Source organism: Strongylocentrotus purpuratus, unplaced genomic scaffold (genome assembly GCF_000002235.5).
Source record: "Strongylocentrotus purpuratus isolate Spur 01 unplaced genomic scaffold, Spur_5.0 spur5_scaffold_5, whole genome shotgun sequence".
Lineage (NCBI taxonomy): Eukaryota > Metazoa > Echinodermata > Echinoidea > Camarodonta > Strongylocentrotidae > Strongylocentrotus > Strongylocentrotus purpuratus.
This window is the reverse complement of record NW_022145611.1, coordinates 7193758-7213917: the sequence shown is the minus strand read 5'-3', so window position 1 is coordinate 7213917 and position 20160 is coordinate 7193758. Positions and strand designations below refer to the sequence as shown.

The 20160-nt window shown below is 35.0% G+C and overlaps 1 protein-coding gene across 2 annotated transcripts in view; it reads right to left on the bottom strand.

The window, feature by feature from the left end:
• The window catches only part of LOC584987 (kinesin-like protein KIF16B), a 53099-nt gene that overhangs the window by 16423 nt on the left and 16516 nt on the right, over positions 1 to 20160 (bottom strand). For both annotated transcript variants that reach the window (XM_030998587.1, XM_030998588.1), the window contains exons 4-18: positions 19657 to 19773; positions 15064 to 15096; positions 14508 to 14566; positions 12488 to 12591; positions 10076 to 10145; positions 9206 to 9278; positions 8624 to 8691; positions 7901 to 8001; positions 6515 to 6652; positions 6135 to 6232; positions 5562 to 5633; positions 4457 to 4519; positions 3454 to 3513; positions 2067 to 2238; positions 1235 to 1372 (exon numbers count right to left, since the gene is read on the bottom strand). In XM_030998587.1, coding sequence (XP_030854447.1) covers positions 1235 to 1372; positions 2067 to 2238; positions 3454 to 3513; positions 4457 to 4519; positions 5562 to 5633; positions 6135 to 6232; positions 6515 to 6652; positions 7901 to 8001; positions 8624 to 8691; positions 9206 to 9278; positions 10076 to 10145; positions 12488 to 12591; positions 14508 to 14566; positions 15064 to 15096; positions 19657 to 19773 — 1366 coding nt within the window. The remainder of the gene's footprint in view (positions 1 to 1234; positions 1373 to 2066; positions 2239 to 3453; positions 3514 to 4456; positions 4520 to 5561; positions 5634 to 6134; positions 6233 to 6514; positions 6653 to 7900; positions 8002 to 8623; positions 8692 to 9205; positions 9279 to 10075; positions 10146 to 12487; positions 12592 to 14507; positions 14567 to 15063; positions 15097 to 19656; positions 19774 to 20160) is intronic.

Below are 20160 nucleotides of genomic sequence, written 5' to 3'. Positions count from 1 at the left end.
AAAGGAAAAAATGTTATCTAAAGATCATAATGGTGAGAGCAAACAGTGGTATGAACAGCCTGCCATAGTTAAGTCCAAATTAAAGTTGATCTTAGTCTTTGTGAAACACTCCCCTGGTGACCCATTAGTTCAGTTCAGTTCAGTTCAGTTCAGTTTATTGAATTCCATCTTTAAAAACATTTTTACAAATTTAAAACATACAATTTCATTTAAAATATAATACATAAATTGGGATAGTATATACATGTGAAATGAATTAATACAAAACAGAATAAGGCACAGCTGTAAAAAAACCAAGAAAAGGTTTTGTCTGGACAGCTTCCTATCAAATTAGATATAATAAATATAGTAAGAAAACAAGTAGCAAGTAAAGTTTCGGATAATATCATTCAGAAATTGCATAACAACCGGCACAAACCCAGTACATGATATACAACATGGTAGGATGAAAAAGTGAGAAGATAGCAAAGGGGAAGAAAGAAAGAGAGAGAGAGTGAAAGAGAGAGAGGAAAGGAATATAATTAGTTCAATTAAATTCAATCTATTCTTTCCAAAATTTGGTGAAAATGATGATAAAAACATACAAAACAACCTACGAACATAGCAATGCAGTAAAGGTATAATGAAATTCAACAACATTAAAACTACAATTTAAAAAAATAACAATAAATAGATTGCAATAATTCAAAACATATCAAAATGTGGAGGGCCAAACAGTACACACCCAATCACACACAGACACCATAAAAAGTGTAAATAAAAAAAAAAAGTTTCAAATGTGTAAACTCACCATTCTACATAAAGGTGCCTCCCCCCCCCCCCCCCCCTCTCTCTTTAACATAATCCTGGATCTGCCAGACAACTGCCAGCTTGATGCATTCAAACTCGCTACCCACGCGATATCAAGCATGAGCAGAGACATGCAAACAGATTAAGATAAACATTGCAGCCTTCATGCACCATTGAAATGATAACATCGAGGGTTCAGTGACACAAAGACGCAACTCCATATTTTGCCATAATGAGTGTTTGATATCAAAATATTCAGGAAAATGTGGGCTTTCCAGGAAACACAAAGACTAAAACTCCACCCAATGGCTAGTGAAACATAGATTTAACTCCTTAAGGCCCAAGTGCTCAGTGACACATAAACCACTGTTTCTCAAAATGGCCAAAATGGAGTTACGTCTTTGTGTCACTGACCCCTCGACATTGACTCTTCTGCACCACTTGCCTTGCGTGAGCTTGGTTAGTTCGGTAATGGCCTTGCCGTTGACGGCGCAGTCGGCCCCGGGGATCGGGTGTAAGATCACCTTCCCGTTGGTGCACACGATGCGACAATGTTCATCCTGGATGTCATGGCCGATTAGCACTGAAAGGCAAGACATGGAAAACATCTTTTGAATGAAGCAGCATGACACAATGAAAAGTATGATATTGGAAGTGATTGAAAATTGAAAGAACGGTTGAAAAACAAATAAAGTATTGATATATTTGAGCACAGCAGGGAGTAAGAAAACATAAATTTGCTCAAAAAGAAATTCAGTACAAGAATGCACCAGACTAAGGTCTTATGGGAATAGTTCAGTATAAGATATAATAATAATAATAATAGAAAACAAATTATTGATATGAAAACAAAGCAGGGTATAAGAAAAAATAGGTTTACTCAAATGCATGTACGTCAAAATCATTGTTAGTTACTATGTGACCTATTTGTATACATGTATGAATCGTGCAATGTTGAGTAAATCACAGCTTTGGCCTGAGACATAAAATAGGAAATAATTACATACAGCCACATGGGGAATTCTTTCTACATGCATTTTACAGCATTAAGAATTTTTTCGGGAACAAAGTCAAACATGAAAAATAAAAAAGATGACATTTCTGAATAGTTCTGAATAGATTGCAGGGTCCTCAGGGAGAACAGTATGAATACTGATGAGGCTACCCTGGGTAAACAAGACATATTATTATTATTATTATTATAACACTCTTATGTCAAAAAAACTGCTGCGGTTTTGCCACCTCATATCTGAACCAGGCTTACATGATGCACTTACTGATATCACACTTATTATCGGCATCCTGATGACCTACAGTGGTGGTGCCTTCGTTGATGTGGTAGAGCTTCAGACCGGTGCTGAGGGGGTCATCGTCGATCACACTCAGATGGGGCATCTCAGAGTCTAGCACCACCCCTACGCCCTCTGACCTCAGGGCTAGCGTCCGCTCCTGTTTTTAGGAGAAGATGAGAAAAGATTATTAATAGGATGACACTTTGAATATTAAGCAAATGACAGTGGCTAGTGTTCACAAAAACAAATAAGTTTATTCCTGGTTTAAAGATCAAGTTGAGTTCTGGTCATGCGATTGCATTTTGTGAAAGAAATGTTGTGGAATCGATCAGGAAAGGTTGATCATCTAGCATATAAGTATTGGTGTGTACTGCAAGGTTCTGGAGTCATCAAAATGGTAAATAATATGGGACCACACAAACATGTGGCACAAAAATCCATCCCGATTTTTGTTTTGCTGTTACATGCCATATTTAAAATATTAAGGAATTTGAAGAGCCTTGCTTTTCAGGGAACATTTTTTATCTGATGTTCTTCCACACTTGCATAATACAATGATAACGGTCAAATATTATTTTTCACCTCTTCCCAGAACTAAACTTCTCTTTAAACCCAGTCAAAAGGCTTATTCACATGACGCAGTAAAGTGTGGCGTTTCTTAACTTTCATTTCAATACTGTAAATGAATGGCGAGTGGGGTAGTAGCTGCATCTAACAAAGGGTCATATCTGTAAGTTCTAAGATACAGAAATGTGAAGCCCACTGTTTATTTTGCCCTGCCAGACAGCGAGAAGCGGTGTACAGAGTCACTTTGGCTTGAGCAAGTCAACAGGAATGGGTGAAAGCTTGCCTACTTAATAATTTTCAGGTAGATAGTAGCCTAAACAATATGCAGGGCTCGACACTAATAGGTGCATGGGAAACATGGCTGCCCAAAATCTAAGTCTGGACCCCCAAAATTACAAAAATTTTACATAGGGCTCATGGATACAGAAACTAAAAAGGAAAATCTGGCCTCCCTTCCTTGCTTTATGTTGCGATTATCCCATCCAATAAAATATTTCTGTATCAGATGTGAACAACGATTTAGCAGGTAGAGTTGGGCCATTGACTCATGGAGCAGCACGTGTCTTACTTTTAGTTTGGTGGAAATTTTGATACATAAGTTCTAAGATTCAGAAATGTTAAGCACATTGTTTATTTTTCTCCAGGGGTTCACTGTGGCATAAATGCAAATGACTATCTAGTATCTTTTATGATGTGACAACTACATATCAGATGTGCACTTTAGCAAGTAGAGTTGGTCACTGACTCATGGAGCACCTCTCTGTATTTCAGACAACACTTTTGACCAGAATCAATAAAAACTTACCTTAAGAAGATTCTGAGTTTCATTCCACTTTGAGGCCCATTCTTTGGTCAATACTTTTACCTGAAACAAACAAGAAAGATAAACGATAATAGAACTAATTTAATCTTGCATCCCCCTCTCTCTTTTGTTCTTTCTCTCTATCTCTCTCCCTTTATCTATCTCTCTCTCTCTCTCTCTCTGTTTCTCTCTCTCTATCAATCAAGCTGGAGTATGGTGGAAACTGTGTTGCCAGGTAGGATCAAAGAGGGATATTAGCAAAAGGAAGAAGAAAAATACTTTAGTTAGTTTGAACAAATAAACCAGAGGAAAGAGAAAAATAAAATACTAGGGATGGAACTTTTCAAACATTTGTCTCATTTCTCTTTAACATGCTTTTATGATTTCTATGGTCATCAAGGCTGGATCGCTGAATGTCAAAGCAAAGTGCACCGTGAAACATAAAATTGTGATTGTTCAAGGTTAATTTTTTTTTTTCAATTTAAGGGTAAATTTTTAAAATTATTCATGAAAAAATAAACAATAATCATGCTTTGAATCATCACTGATTTTTTTCTTTCTGTGTTATAATGAACAATCCAAGAAATTCAAATTTAAAAAAATGAAACACTCCAAAATAATTGTCATTAGAAAATATCAATACCACACCCAAACCAAAGACTTGTTGAAACATTCATATAAATGATATATATATATCTATATATATATATATGTTTTACTAGCTGCAATGGGATCTTTATTCACGAACAACAGACTTAAACAATGCAATACTTATTCAGCAAAAAGTTGATAATGTACTGACTAAAAAGAATTCTCCCCAAGACAATATTTCCTTTAAAGACACCAATTACAAAAAAAGAGCTTACATGAATATACAAGTACCCAGTATGAAGTAATTCATCTATGTATTGTATACATGTAGTCTTGTATGCGATTATAAAGCCTGTGTACATTAACATCTCTGCATTCATTTTCTTATTTACAATATATCTATTGATTTACTCACTCTTTCTTCATTCTGATGTAATTTGTCCATCATATTATTGCCTATGGGAAGGTCATCAAAGTCCTTGGCGAGAGTTAAAGGGGGGAAAGAAAATAATATCGATTAGATAAAATGAAATCAGGAAGGCACTTCTAGTTATTCAGGGGACACTACAACACAATAATCTATTGCTACTATAATCAGATGTTAGTAAAAGCAACATGTAAATTGTACATACATATTGAGGGGTCAGTGACACAAAGAAGTAACTTCATTCTGAGAAAAAGTGGTTTATGTGTCACTGAGCACTTGGGCCTTAAGGAGTCAAGTCTATGTTTCACCAACCATTGACTTCTTGTGTTTCCTGGAAAGCCCACATTTTTCTGAACGTTTTGATATCAAATGCTAACTTAGGCAAAATATAAAGTTTTGTCTTTGTGTCACCAAACCCTCAATATATTCATTATACGCAAATTATCTTTCATGCACCAAATTTGAATTAAAAATGGTACATGTAAGTGGAGAAGTTCAAATATGGGTTATCTTTAATAGCCCATTGATCTATGGAGCACAAATTAACAGAATGGATTAAGTGGTGAAATGAAGTAAGAAATTGATCTCATTATGACAATATTTGGTTCATTCATTTAGTTACAAAAGTCTTAAAGGGTAGAGAGGGTGGCACTGGGCACACCATAATTTGTACCCTCTTTATAGTCAGCATTTAAACCAATGTTAGCATGATTTTTATCCATTTCGATAGCAAAAGATGGAACCAATTTCTTTCAGTGTAATGTGGATTTATGATTTCTAACAACACGATGAGATGCACACATACAGGAAAGATTCTCAATATCCTTTCAACTGATATACAAACAAATTTAAAACAAATCACTTCCAAATTGATTTCTTGATTCAAAATGATAAATTACACATCATTCTTGTCAGACATTAGCAATGCTTTCCTCCAAATCACCACACAATTGTGTGATTTTGCATGCAGGATCAAAGCCTCTGCAAACAATTCAAATTGAATAATTCTGTTTCACAATACAAATGATGGTCAAATAACCCCTGAAGTTCATATTAATGATATCACATCACTCTTTAATGGTCAGATACTTACTGATGTTCCAAGTCTCTTCTTTAACCTGGCGATCTCTGCCCTCAGTTCTCGAATCAGCTTCACATTTTTGTCCTAATAAAATATTAATTAAAATAAAAGCTAAGTCAAACATTTGAGGCACTTAAAACGTATTCTTTCTCGAAACCTGCACATATATATTTTGTAATTTTCCTTAACAGGGTTCCCAGTATTTCATAAAAGCAAAATTCGCCCATTTTTCCCCTTCATTTTCAAAATTGCAGGACCATTAATGGGGGCATTTTACACACTGAGGAGCCACCAGAGCCAATCTTTTGACTGATATGCTTGTTTGGACATGAGACGAAATACATGTGTAAGAGACTGACTACTTTCTTCTTAGGCCAATTAAACTCTATACTATTTCCCTAATTTAAGAGACTTCTCATATTCCCTGACATTTACCTGACTGAAGAAGGGGGACTAATTTTCAAGATTTTTCCCTGATTTTCGGGATAGATGGAAACTACTGTATTATGTTCTAGCAAAGACAATGAAACTGTCTATAATTTTGGTGATAATACTGATGAAATGAATTATCCTAGAACTCCATACCTCATTGATAGTTGGCTTATTGATGATGTTCTTAGCTCTGTTTGCATATCGTAAAGTGCTTAGAGTTTCGCCATAGTTGACATCAGCCGGTGAGATGGCTGCGAAAGAAAGAATAAAAGTGGAAATATAAAGAAAGATGCAGTATTTCTACACTTTTGATCTGTTAATGTACAATGTACATGGTACATAATTGACAACTGATATTTAAACAAAACACCATTTTAACTAAATGTAGGCATAAGGCTTACTTAATAATGGTCTTCGAGTTGCCTCCCAGGCTATCTTTGGGGAGCCTAGTCAGTACAAAGTCTCAGAACTATTTTTGTAATGACTTCATAAGCATAAAGAATAAAGATATAAAGAATAAGACTCAATCTTACTTGCTACCATGATGGTCTTGGAGTTTCCTCCCAGACTGTCTTTGAGGAGCCAGGTCAGGACCGAGTCTCTGTACGGGATGAAGAGAGCTTTCTTCCGGTTCCCTCCAGGACTAGGAGCGCTGTAAGAGGAAGCATCGGCTGAGAGAAGAAAAAAAAGAGAAAGCAAAGATAATTGAGAAAGGAGAATGAATATACTGAATTCGCTTTTGGATTTAGAACACATATAAAGTTTAAAGTGACCAAACACCATCCAAAATATTTAAACGTCATTAAAACACCTAAAATCACTCCCAAAATTATAAGAAACATTCAAATAGATGAGGAATAAACAACATCTGGGAGAAAATTTAATATAGTATGTAGGCCAGCTTAAAATATAGCTCAGTTAACTTACATGTTTTTGTGAGTGAGATACTGTTGCATAAACTGTCATACATTTTATAGATAAAACCTTTAATTTTGATGGATGGCAAGGTCAATCAAATTTCAACTCACTTCATAAGGTACAGAGTGGTATTAGGTTTCTTTTCCTTGTAATAATTGATTAGGCACTTAAAAGGTAACATACACCAGCAATAACTGTACGGTAGAGAAAGAAACTTTAAAATGAAATAAGTGTGAAGATAGCTGTATTGATAGATGTAATTAATATTATGCCTTTTAAAACAGGAAGAAGTCACTAACAAGGAATTTGAATACAAAGTGACAAAAGGAAATGGATAACTTAGTATAAATTTAATCTGTCAATGGAGTTCTGACTTGTAATAACTTATACATCAAGCCTAATCTTTAAATGTATCCATATTATATGCTGCAATTCAATTTGTCTTCTCTCTCTCTCTCTCATTCTATCCTGATTCTGTTGTTTGACTGTTGCCGTTTTATTACTCAACATAACTTCTGTATGGTAGTGAAACATGGACTTTAGCCTCTGATACTAAACAGCGTTTGGAAAGTTGCAAAATGTGGTTTTTAAGAAGAATGATGAAAATCCCTTGGACTGACAAAGTTAGTAATGAGGAAGTTCTTAGAAGAGCTAGAGTGCAAAGGAAAATGATACGTGAGATGTTGATTAGGCAGTTGAAGTTCATGGGTCACATTACACGTAAAGAAGGCCTAGAGAATCTTGCCTTTGACAGGGAAAATTGTGGGAAGGAGGAGTAGGGGAAGAAGGACGATACTTTGGAAGGACAGTCTGCAGAAATTGATAGAAGAGAGAACAGTGAAAGAACGGGGAGCGGTGCTAATAGAGAAGGCTAGGAGCCGAGGGTTGTGGAACAGCATGATCGCCAAAGTCAATCGATATGGCACTTAGAGAGAGAGAGAGATAAACAGGGGAAAAAAAGACGAGTAAAAGTCCTTTCAGACTTCATCAAGTTCACTTACCAAGAGCAGAGATGACATTCCCCAAGGTGACCAGTGATTTGTTGATGTTGGCTCCTTCTTTTAACCTGTCCCCCGTGGCACCTGTCGCATTGGCTCGTTCACTGGGATTGACAAGATAAGACAAAAATAATAAACTTGAATGGTGTTATTGAAAAAGAAAGCTTTGCAAAAAGCCTAGAACACTTCTTAAAAAAAAGGGGAAGATTTAATTATCATATTCTGAACTGGTGGTACATTTCATAATAAGATAAAATTACAATTAACATCAATTAACAACTAAATCATTCATTCATTTGGTGTTTTTTCCCCTTTTTTCGTAATTTGAGAATGCAAGGTGGCTGGTTGAATTAGGGCCTTTGCCCAATAATTTTAGATAATAGCTTTAATATGTCACATTCTCAAGAAACATCAATCAGTGTAAATCACTCTTTCATATACAAATTACAAAAGTTAGTAAGGGTAATAATAATTTAGTTGTTAATTTTAGCTGTCAGACGCTCTTCTAAAGATAACACTGAGTCATCTCAGATCCAATTTCGAGGCTAGTATGGTGAAATACCATGAAGCCCTTCCTAATATTCTTACTTTTCAGACAAGGGTAGTTTTTCAGAAAATTTATAATAAAAGGGCAGTTTCTTGTAAGGTTCTCATACATGTCTCTCATGAATGTCAAACAAAATGATAGACTCTCTGTAAGGAAGAAAAGAAGAAACATGAGCTTACCTTCCAGCCAAATCCACCAGATTGATTTTACTGACCGTCTCGCTTGGCATATCAGCAATGTACTTGGCCTGCGTAGGAAGATGATGGAGAAAGAACATGTATTTAATTACATACATGACAACCATTTCAAGGAACATGACGAGGGCTTTTTCATACTTTGCGGAAAATAAAGAGTGAGAGAAGTGTTCTCCTAATGGAGAACTTTGATTTTAATTTTTTTTTTTTAAACAACCAAAATCATTCTGTTTCATATGCATGGACATATCCCACTTTTGTTAATGTAGGGTGCACATCTTTAATCAGCATTCAATCATCATTGCCCTTCAAATCTTCTTTATTTTTATTCTCCTCATTACCTTAGGAATGTAAATCTGAATGACTGGCAACCCCTAAAAGGAATATTGTGACATCCCCCCCCCAAGAAAAGAAAACTCAACACTTTAAATGAATTTCCATGTAAACAAATGGTAAAATACATAAAAGCACAACTTATTACATGGTAATTTGAGATATAGGGACCAATAACCCGAAGATATGCATGAACCATGGAAAAAAGCAGCAGTTCCAATTTCAAAGAGGTACCTGAGTGAATGTGATGGTGAAGATGGCATGTGATCTACTGCTAGTATCATTCATGTTGGTGGAAGCTGTAGTTCTGTTGAAAGGGATGAGATAGGAAACAAAACACAGAAAATTAACAGATATATCAGCTTTATCAACTCCTACAGATAAATCTCAAAGTTTTATAGAGTCATTATATTAATGATAATCTTTCTTATTATTTATCATATTTTTAATAATAATTTGCAGGATAAATATAAAATAGATAACTTAGCAATTTATTCCTATTTTGCACTTGACCATGATATGAAATCACTTGATTATACACTCAATCTATCAATCGCTTAGCTTTTGATGTGTACTCTCAAACAGCTACAAAAGTGACAACAGGGCATTTTTACAATGTAAACAAATATAATGCATGTCTTTAGTAATTATTTCATCATCTGTTTATGACTAATTGTATTTCAACAGTCAGAATGCTAATTACTGCACATATCATGTGTTAGGTAGGGCAAGCCATAATGTATGCAATTTGAGGTACAATAATGCATAACAGGTGAATGTAATGCCCTGTCAGGAGGTGAACGTGTACGAACTTTAATAGATATTTTTAAATGGCCTATTCTTGGTAAAGTACTCAGAAATATTATTCTTCATTAATAGTGTATTATCCAAGATGTGAGAACAAACGTCAGATTTTAAAGGTACATCCTTTAAAGGACAAGTCCACTCGAAAAATAACTAACTTTCAATAAAAGCAGAAAAATCAGACAAACCAATCAAAAAAAGTTTAAAGTTTGATTGGTTAGTCTGATGTTTCTGCTTCTATTGAAAGTAAGTTATTTTTGGAGTGGACTTGGGCTTTACATAAACTTGGTCTGAAGGTACCTTTGTTCGTTGCCTTTATCCATAAGTGCTTTGACATCATAGTAATCTGACACCAGGTGCTTGGATAAATCTGGAGATAGAGAGAGAGAAGAGGAAGTGTGTCTTGTTATGTCAATTAAAGGCATCGTTAACAATGTTAAATCTGAGATGCATGGCCCTACATGTTATCAGTGTCTGTGATATGGTGTACAGTAATATTGAAGCCCTAAAAAATTGCGCTTCAAAATGATCATGAAGTGCCTCAAAAAAGTAAAAATCCTTGAGTGACCAGTTTTACCACACACATTTTCCCCAATAGACTGTAGTGGCTGTTAGGAAAACAAATTTTTTTGAATTTTGATTTCCAATCATAAATATCTTGATAATCAGACAGACGATCGACTTGTAAAAGTCATGGGGTTCCTGACTGACCTGAAGGTTTATAATTATCATTGCAGCATCTAAATCCAGGATTTCGTTTCAGAATCTGAGACAAAGTTACCCAATCCCTTTAAGGGAAAGGATTCAAATATTTGTGGTACTGGAATCAGGACATGTAATTGACACCATAGTAATCTGAAACAAGATGACTGATAAATCTGGTGGAGAAAGGAAACAGTATTAGTAATACCATGCATTACATTCCACAGAGATCCGTATCAACTTGAAATAAGAATGAGTATTTATATATCAGTGACAAGATATTTGTATTGACAGGAATGACAAGCAAATACCTAAGGTTGATTGCATGAAGAAGAAATTTTGTTTGTGAAATTGGAAACGGGCTATACCAAGTACTGGAGAATGTGTGCACTTTTTAAGTTCACCCTTCAGAATGCCAGTGACTTTCAAGAAAGGCTCCAAAATGAATAGTAGTTTCTGAAGTTGAGTGAGTATCCACGAATATGAGCTTTGGTGCCACCAAATGTTAGCCTTTGTTGTCAACAGGGAACCTTGTATACATGTGGATGGGGTGGAGGATTAGGGTTTATAGATAAGTGGTTTATAAAGGCATGTGGTCTTTATTTCTATGTCCATTTTCTGTTTTCTTGAATATTTCCCCTGCTTATGGGAATAGAGAAAAACAATACAAGGATATGCTGTGGTAACATAATTTATATTTCTTTTACATTTCTTTTTACCTTTATTCCCTTAAAGCACCCCCTCAAATTTTCTTTTAAGTTTAAACAAAAGAATTTTCCAGTGTTCTCACAAAGTGCTACCAACAGCTTCTCTCTGTGAATACCTGACTAATTTTACACATGACTGACAAAAGCAATGTTTGAAAAAACTTCCTTAGTCCAAATATGGAACACAATTGTTTTGTCTTACAAGCTTCAAAATATTTTCCAGTGTCATGTGATAACTAATGTTGTCTGCACTTGAACCAGTTCAGCAAAACAAGTGAAAGTGATCTCTAAGCAACAAGTACTATTTCCTGTATCTTCAGGTACTGGTACAGACCTTTGATACAAGCAATAACCCAGAGGTATCTGTTCAGGAAAGCCGGGTGGTTTGGTTTGTTAATAGGTGACTGCTAAGAAGGCATGTGTATGCTTGTAAGTAAGCGACCAGGGACTGACGGCTTTAAGTCCTCTCTGAGAGACATGGTAAAGGGCACCAGGGCATTGATTTGATTTCAAACTGTGACCTTCCGGTTACGAGACCCCTGCTCTGCCACTGAGCCATTGCTGAAGACTTAATTTACATCTTACACTCTGATTCATAAGGAAATGATTTGAGTAGTACAGAGATTGGATGATCGTAGGACAACTGCTACATGGACTACAACTCTCTGTGCAACTAACATCCCCCTCCCTTTGACAACTATCCTCTGAACAATTAAGCCTGCAACAACTATCCATGGACAGCTACCCCTAAGACCCTGGACAACTGCCTCTAAGAACGACAATACCCTGGACAATAACCCCAAGCCCAAGTAGAAGTAGAATCAGTGAGACTTAATCAAATAGGGGATCGTTTTTATATGTGGACATTAATTTTCATAAGAATAATTTTATCAGGAAAGCTGTTCTAGGGATAACTATCCTACAGGGTACTTTTGTAGAAGAGAAGTTGTCCAGGGGGTGTTTCACAAAGACTAAGATCGACTTTAAGTTGGACTTAACTATGGTAGGCCATTCATGCCACTGTTTGCTCTCACCGTTTACTGGCAGTGGTCTTTCAAGGGACATACAAATCATGGTCACAAATCTACAGAATTTATATTTGTTGATAATTCATTATTGAAGGAAAAAGTATTATCTAAAGATCATCATTGAGAGACCAATGATGAGAGCAACCAGTGACATGAATAGCCTCCCATAGTTCAGTCCAACTTAAATTCGATCTTAGTCTTTGTGAAACACCCCCCAGGGATAGTTGTGCTCTCATCCATTACTTAGATAGCTCAGAATTTTTTTGTCTACACACCTTGTACATATGGTCCATCTCTTGGGTGCTCTCTCACTCTGAGGGTGTGTTCCCTGCCGGTCTTCAGTAGATCCCTCACCCGCTCACAGTAGATCTCAAGGTAACTGTTTATGTAACAAAGAAAGAGAATGAAAAACTATCAATTAAAACAGAATTGGGAAGAAAAGATGTACAAGCTTTTGCAAATAACAACATACCATCGTTCCTGTGTCATCATTGCCTATGGGTACCAATTGGTTCCTGTATTAAGCCTTGGGGAATGAGAGAATTCTGTAGTTTACAGGAGAACATAAAAACTTGCAAAGAATGCTTTAAGAGAGCACAATGTTCTGTAAAGAAAACGTTTTTAACCTCATAGACCTCACAGACCTATATGCAAGCTTTCCTGTCTATGCACAAGCTCCTTTTCCAAGCACTAAGTCTGAAATGTTGATATTTCTTGAGAGCTGCATTTTTTTAGACGTGTGTAATGACCTATAGAGGTACATACATGATATTGACATTTTTGTTTTCTTTCAATTTTTCTTTCGCGGGGAGATTTCGAGGTGGAGTCTCCACACCTAGATGTACATGTATTAGACCAAATCAACTCTTTGAAGCAAATCAACTTATCGAGGCACGCACTATTCATCAATCCTGTTCAGATATAAAACAAGACATTTTGACAAGCTTTCTTGAACGAAATAATCGATTGCAGTTTCACTTTTGGTTGTGCCATATTATTTCCTTCCAGGAAGTATAAGTATGGATCCATGGGTTTTGCTTCATGTAAACACCGAATATGAATATAACGTTCTGAGGATAACATCAAATTGTCTAAGATCGTCTTAACTCTTGAGTTATAGAGGGACAATGACAACTGAAAGCAAAATCTACTCAACTTGGGGACGTAAAAACACTTGAGTTATAGGAGAAAAAAATGATATTCAAATTAATTATTGTAATGCTTCCAACGAATAGGTAACCTATCAATATGAAGTGTTTGTTTAGACATTTTACACATGCACTTAAAGATATACGCACCAAGGACTGTTTGCATGCAGTTTGAACTTTCAGTCATAGATACCAGGCCAAATGCAAGAACATAAAACGAGTGGCAGATTCAGGATTGGGGATTTGGATTTTGGATTGGGGAGGGGGCACAATTTGAAAATTAGATAAAAAATGTAAATGAGGGATGCAAGATTTTGAGGGGAAAAGTGTTCTTAATAGGTATGCTACATGGGCTAATGAAGAGGAGGGGGGGGGGGCAAGGGCTGGTGCAACCTCTGTACACTGTACATCCGCGACTGACTGATAAAACTAGCAATCGCCTTTTTTGTTTCTATCCACATTTCTCCACATATATGTACATTGACCTTACAGGTACATACACGTGTCATGATGTACATAAAACCCTTGATAAGTATTATGTAGCTGCGCTGCTGTTAGTATTATGTATTCAGCCAATGGTTTGTGAGTCAGATGATGCAATGCAATGATGTTGTTAGCACGAGTAGACAATTGTGTCTGTGGTTGACTGTGATTAATCGTGGTTTCAAAACCACAGTCCCTGTAGCTTTTTCGAACATGTGACGAGCAAAAATGCCATCAAATATCACTGGTACTATATACTTCATGGAAGGCAGATAACATGAAGGTTAATCATACAGTGGCATGATTATGGTTAACACATGCACATGTACATGTACATGTACGTAGGTACCTGCATATACCCTGGATTATTCAAAATGTACATTTACAATGTACCTGTTTCTAAACAATAATGGTACCAGCTTTAAAGAGGGGAAATCTTGAGGACTATCAACAACTTTTGAGATCTCAAAAAGTGAATATGACAAAATTCATCATTGTGGTTAAACCAGTGCCAAAGATTTTTTATAATTATTTTCCTTTAATTACATCCATTTTGGCTGTATAGTGACAACTTATGATCCATCCCTTTAAAGAAATTTCCTGGAACTATGTTTTCCTCACTGCTGAACTCTGACATTTGACATTTGACCTGTGTTATTCTTACCTGACCTCCGTCCTGTATGACACATCGTCGGAATCAGTCCTGATCCTGGCAAACAACCCCTGCAATCAAACAAGGGAGATCACTTTAATAGTTTAATGTCACATGTTAAAAGTACCATGTACAAATGAATGTAAAAGTCAATTTAAGAAATCATCACATAGAACTAACTTTCTTTCCAATCAAATTTTATTTATCAGTAATATTTAACTATGGAAGCTTGAAGAATTGAAAGAGATTAAATAGCCTACACAGGTAATAAGTAAAATTTCTCAAATGTAATAAACACATTTGAATTTGAAATGAAATATTATGAATATGACTGTAAATGTATTATAGGACGTTAAACACATGTACAGTATATGTACTTGTCTTTTTTTTTTTAGACCTGACTTCACTAAAGCCCTTATCTGCAATAACAAAATGAAAGCCTTTATCATCACTTCCTATGTTTCATCTTTCACTTTTCTCTTCAAAATAAACTGTATGTAATTATTGATTATTACACACTAACTAATATCCTGCAAAAGGAGAAAAACTGAAAAAGACTTTTCTTTACCTCACATATCCTGGGTATGAGACCTTCTCCATCCTGTTGGCAAATTGAAGAAAATATGAGAATCTTGATTAAGCAAAGATAGCTTTATCTCATTTATAAACTCTGTTAAAATGGGAAACGTGTTAAAAGACCTGTTTACTAATAATGTATTTCAATTTATGCATGTTTTTCTTCCAAACACTTGGTTACCAACCATTTGATTCACCCCCTATGGATGATAGATAAATTCAGTTTGAGTACAATAATTGTTGCTATGCCAGGAGAGCATCTGGCAAGCATTTGACTTTTTCGAGACGTAATACATAACAAAACAAACAAGTACCGGTAGTAAACTGGTCTACATGACAATGTACGTTGCTCTAAATTTGAAATATATTATGAAAATAAAAGAGATATATTTCTACATTAAATGTGTATAATGAACACCTGTGATATTTACTTGAATACAAATATATGTCATTAATGTAAGGACACGTTATACATGCAAATACACTTTCTATCATACAGCACAGCTTTGACAAGAGACCAGTTCATAGTTACAAGACTGTACAATTACATCCTGGTACAAATATAGCTACATTTCAACGATCTGTTAAATATCGAAAGGTCCCAATATACGCATTTAGAACTGACATAAGCTTTTGTTTCCCCTTTTGAAAAGAATATTCCATATGTGTATCATAGAATCTCAAGTCTCCCTATGTTTTTTTCTCAATCAAATGACCTTTATCTGCTCTGAATGCGTCCATATTGTTAAAAATATATATGACTGATACGTGTACAAGCAAGGACGTACACCCCGCTGCACATGTTTACATGTTTATTTGCCAAATGAACTCAATTTACCTAGTGACTCACAAGTGAGGCCGGGTTGATCCCGCATCCACTTGCACTCTTACCATTTTTCATCTTCGGGCGGCCAACTTAATGAGGATGGTACAGCAATTTGCTGATACCATTAATCTTAATTCATCATAAGGATGAGGGGTATTTTGGAATTCTTAAGTCAGCCAAGCCCAGAGCCCGGGCCAGCATCGGAGTTAGAAATGACGTAGTGTACGTATATAGAAGCATCTCGGTATGATTCATACGGTATGAAATTAATGGAAATAAAATTACTTTATCATATACAAGCTGACTTCATGGTCTACTTTTTTTTATTTTGCAATTTTTGCTTCTGATGTCCCTGTTACGACTTTTGCTCAACATAGCCAGTACATATATTTGAAGGAAAAAAGTGGTGAATATATTGGTATTGTGTTGCTCTTTCTCACATCCATTACATTTATATTACTAGCTTGCATATAAGACTCTAAATTGTGGATAATTAGTGGGTGTTTTGTTTTAATTTCAAGATACAAGCAGAGATGTTATCCTCTACAAGAAGCTACATGTTTCCTATTCAAAAAGTTTCCTAAAATGAATCACAGTGAAAACATATACGTGTATCTGGACATACAGTAGTTCAAGTGTTATTGTCAAGACTCTTCCACTTACAAAAAGAATTGTATGAAAAATATGGTAGCTATGAATACACTGGTTCCAGTGTGCTTTTTTATTCTTTCAATTTTTCACATTCATGTCTATCCATTTAGAAAGCTAAAGTCTACATAGCTACAACTTAATATAACCTACATTAAAGATAACAATTTCCCTTTAATCATTACTCTTAGGTCAGAAAAAATAAATAATGTCAAGCAATGATACAATGTAAAGCCTGCCAAATTAGACAATTAGGCCCTAAATTTAAGCATTCACCGTTTACACATACCTACTCATAACAATCAAAGTACAACTGCTTGTACAGTCCAGGTATACCATAATCTTGACAACATGATTGTGCCAGTAGCCAGATGTAATGACAACTAGATGTATATTGACACATTTATACCACCTAATGGTCTGAATGACCTCCTTATCTTTACTATTATATCTTTAGATGATCAGACATCTTGGGCTAATAACCACTGGAATTGGAGTCCTAAACAAATAAAATGTGACAGTGTTAATACAGAACACATAGATCACAAAAGACTTCAGTAAAGGTTGTTCTATGTACAAGGTTAATTCTGGTCTAGATATGTCATAGTCTTTAATCTATAGATAACAGGCTGCAGAGGCGAATCTACTTGTTAGATTCGCTAAATTATGTAGAGAACAAGCATGGCAATTCAGAAAATGTGGACACACATGCTTATGTTTAATTGCATAAATGTTTTAACGACTCATAACCCGACAGAATCAGATATAAAATATGATTTATATATATATATATATATATATATATATATATATATATATATATATATATATATATATTCTCAAAACCAATATTGATTCCCCTTTCTATTATTACAAGGTATTAATAATTTTTCTTTAAATTTTCAACAATTTTTTTTAAATACCATCTTAGTTGAAATCTAAGTCAATTGATGACAAATTCAATTTCTTCTCAACCATATCAACGTATCAAATATCCATGCATATTGTACCTCTTAATATTACAAAGACACTGGCCTACAGTCTATAGATGTGGTAATATGCATTAAATAAAATATATAATCAAAGCTATCAACATTTTTATAAGGAATTTCTTTTAATTAATATGATACAAATTTGTTAATACAATATGTGAAGTAAGATTATAAATACATTTGAGAAAAGCTAGACGAAAGTGCTTCTGAGCAAACTATTACTTTGTCCGTCACGGCCATTCAAGAATCTACTGTCTTCACACAGCCCGAAAATATCAGCAACACACAATGGGAAATGAGAGGTTCTTTGCCTCAGATCTGCACTCAGATATGTACAAATATAGAAATCCGGATTTTGCAATAGGCAACCTGGATTCCTCGTTAATCAATACAGCTGTAGTTTAGGTCAATCTCGGAAAGCGTGTTTGCGCTGGTATTGGTAAGAATCACACATTAGTTTATATTCTTATCTGCTTGATGTCTGGGAGTGTCCCATGAGGAAAACATATGGTGGTATTCTGCCATTTTAGTCCTGTACATTATGAGTCATAACACTGAGAGAAAGCAGTTAGTAGATTTTATGATTTCATTTGATGGGGGTCCCAAATATGTAATTGTGTAGGATTGGAGATCCCCAAGTTGTGATCAAACTGGCTAGGTTTAAAGGTAAAGGCCATCCTGAAACCAAGGTGATTTTTAAAAAAAATGTATAAAAAGCAGAAAAATGGATAATTAAAAAAGTTTGAGAGAAATCGGATGAAGAACAACCAAACTGGGAAGCTTTGAAGATCCCTCAACAATTTTGCATTATAATGTCCTATGCAAAGAACAATGTACTCTCCATTATTGTTTTTAAGTTTAATTTTATCTAAATTAATGAGTTCTGACAAAAAAAAGACAACATGTACATCACATACAGGGTAAATGATTAAGGCAAACTTCATATAATTTGGGGACAGGTTTGATTTTTTATTTCTCCACAGAACAATGGAAATTATTATCTGCTGCTTTATCTGGCAAGTTTGGGGCAAATGATAACAAATCATCTTTTATCAGATTGAAGAAAAAAAAATTGCCTCTAATTTTTCTCACTTTATTGAAATCAATTTGATATCAAGATGGATTTCAGCTGTGGAGGGGTAAACACTGACTGGGAACTCTCTCCATTACATACTGTTTCTCCGCTAGCCCAGAGTTGCCTTCTTAAAGAAGTCATTCTCCTCACCATGTTATGTTTTCACCTTACTTCATTTTGTCATTTTAACAGAAACAACTACCAAGTGGAGAGTCTATTCTCCAGTTAATTATGGGGTCCCTTCATAAGCAGTAATGTACTTAGCCCAAATAGGTCGCCTACTTTAAGTAATTACAGCATGTAATACATGAATGAACTGGAGCTCATTTAGAGGCGAAATTGGTCGGGGGAGTGGGTCACTAACTGATGAATCATATCGTCATGGGAGTTTCTTATGTGATGAATAATTCATCATATTTTCCCCCTGAATTACTAATACCCAATTCACAGTGGGCTTCTGACCCCTAGCCAAACCAGAGTCGATTCAGAGCTGATAGAAGACACACTGAAGTACAGGCGCTCTATCTTTGTTCACATTTCATGCATAACATATGCTTGTATCTTGTACCACACTGTCTTACATGTAGGTAATTACAAAGTGTAATGGCACAACAAATTGCATAAGTCAAAATTTGTTGTGATATGGACAGATTAAAATTTGTTATTTAACATATCTGAATGACAGTTTTTATATCATTTTGCCTTTTCAAGGTTGTATGTATTTAAACCAGTTTCATGTACCAACGAGGTGGTTTCGTGATTACATTAAAAAAAATTATGATTTTTCCACAATTAAGCATTTCACTATTAAAGCTGTCTATAAACACAGACTGTTTTATCTTTCACCAGGCAGTGTAAATGCATTTTAAATACCTCAATATATTGTTATTGCTATTGTTTCAACAACAAATCCCCCCCCCCCCAAAAAAAAAAAATAAATAAATAAATAAATAAATACGGTAAATAAATAAATAAATAAATAAATAAATAAATAAATAAAAAAATAAAAAAATAAAAAAATAAAAAAAATAAAATCAAACTTACTGGCACCCCCATCATGGTGAAAGATTTGCCAGATCCTGTTTGTCCATAGGCAAAGATGCAGGCATTGTAGCCCTCAAAGGCAGAGTCTAAGACATCGGAACCCAGATCAGAATACACCTACAACCAATACAGATAAATGATGGAAATAAACAAATGTAACATGGATCAACAAAGGGGAAATCTGAAGGTTTATTCACATAATTTAAAAAACAATGCTGATGAATACATTATTTGCTTTGAACAGTAAGCAAAAAGAATAGTAAAATTGAATTTTGAAAGTCAACATGCACTGTACCAACACCATGCTCTATAGAGACGTGCTTTACATACTGTACAGTATACATAATTTATACAAATAGTATATTTCTCATACTTTAGAGAAGAAAAAGGGTATGGGTCCAATTTCACACAAATAAAATGAATATTCTTTTTTAGATTAACTGTTAATTAGATTGTTGTTAATTAAATCCCCCCCCCCCCCAAAAAAAAAGAACTAACTTGGGC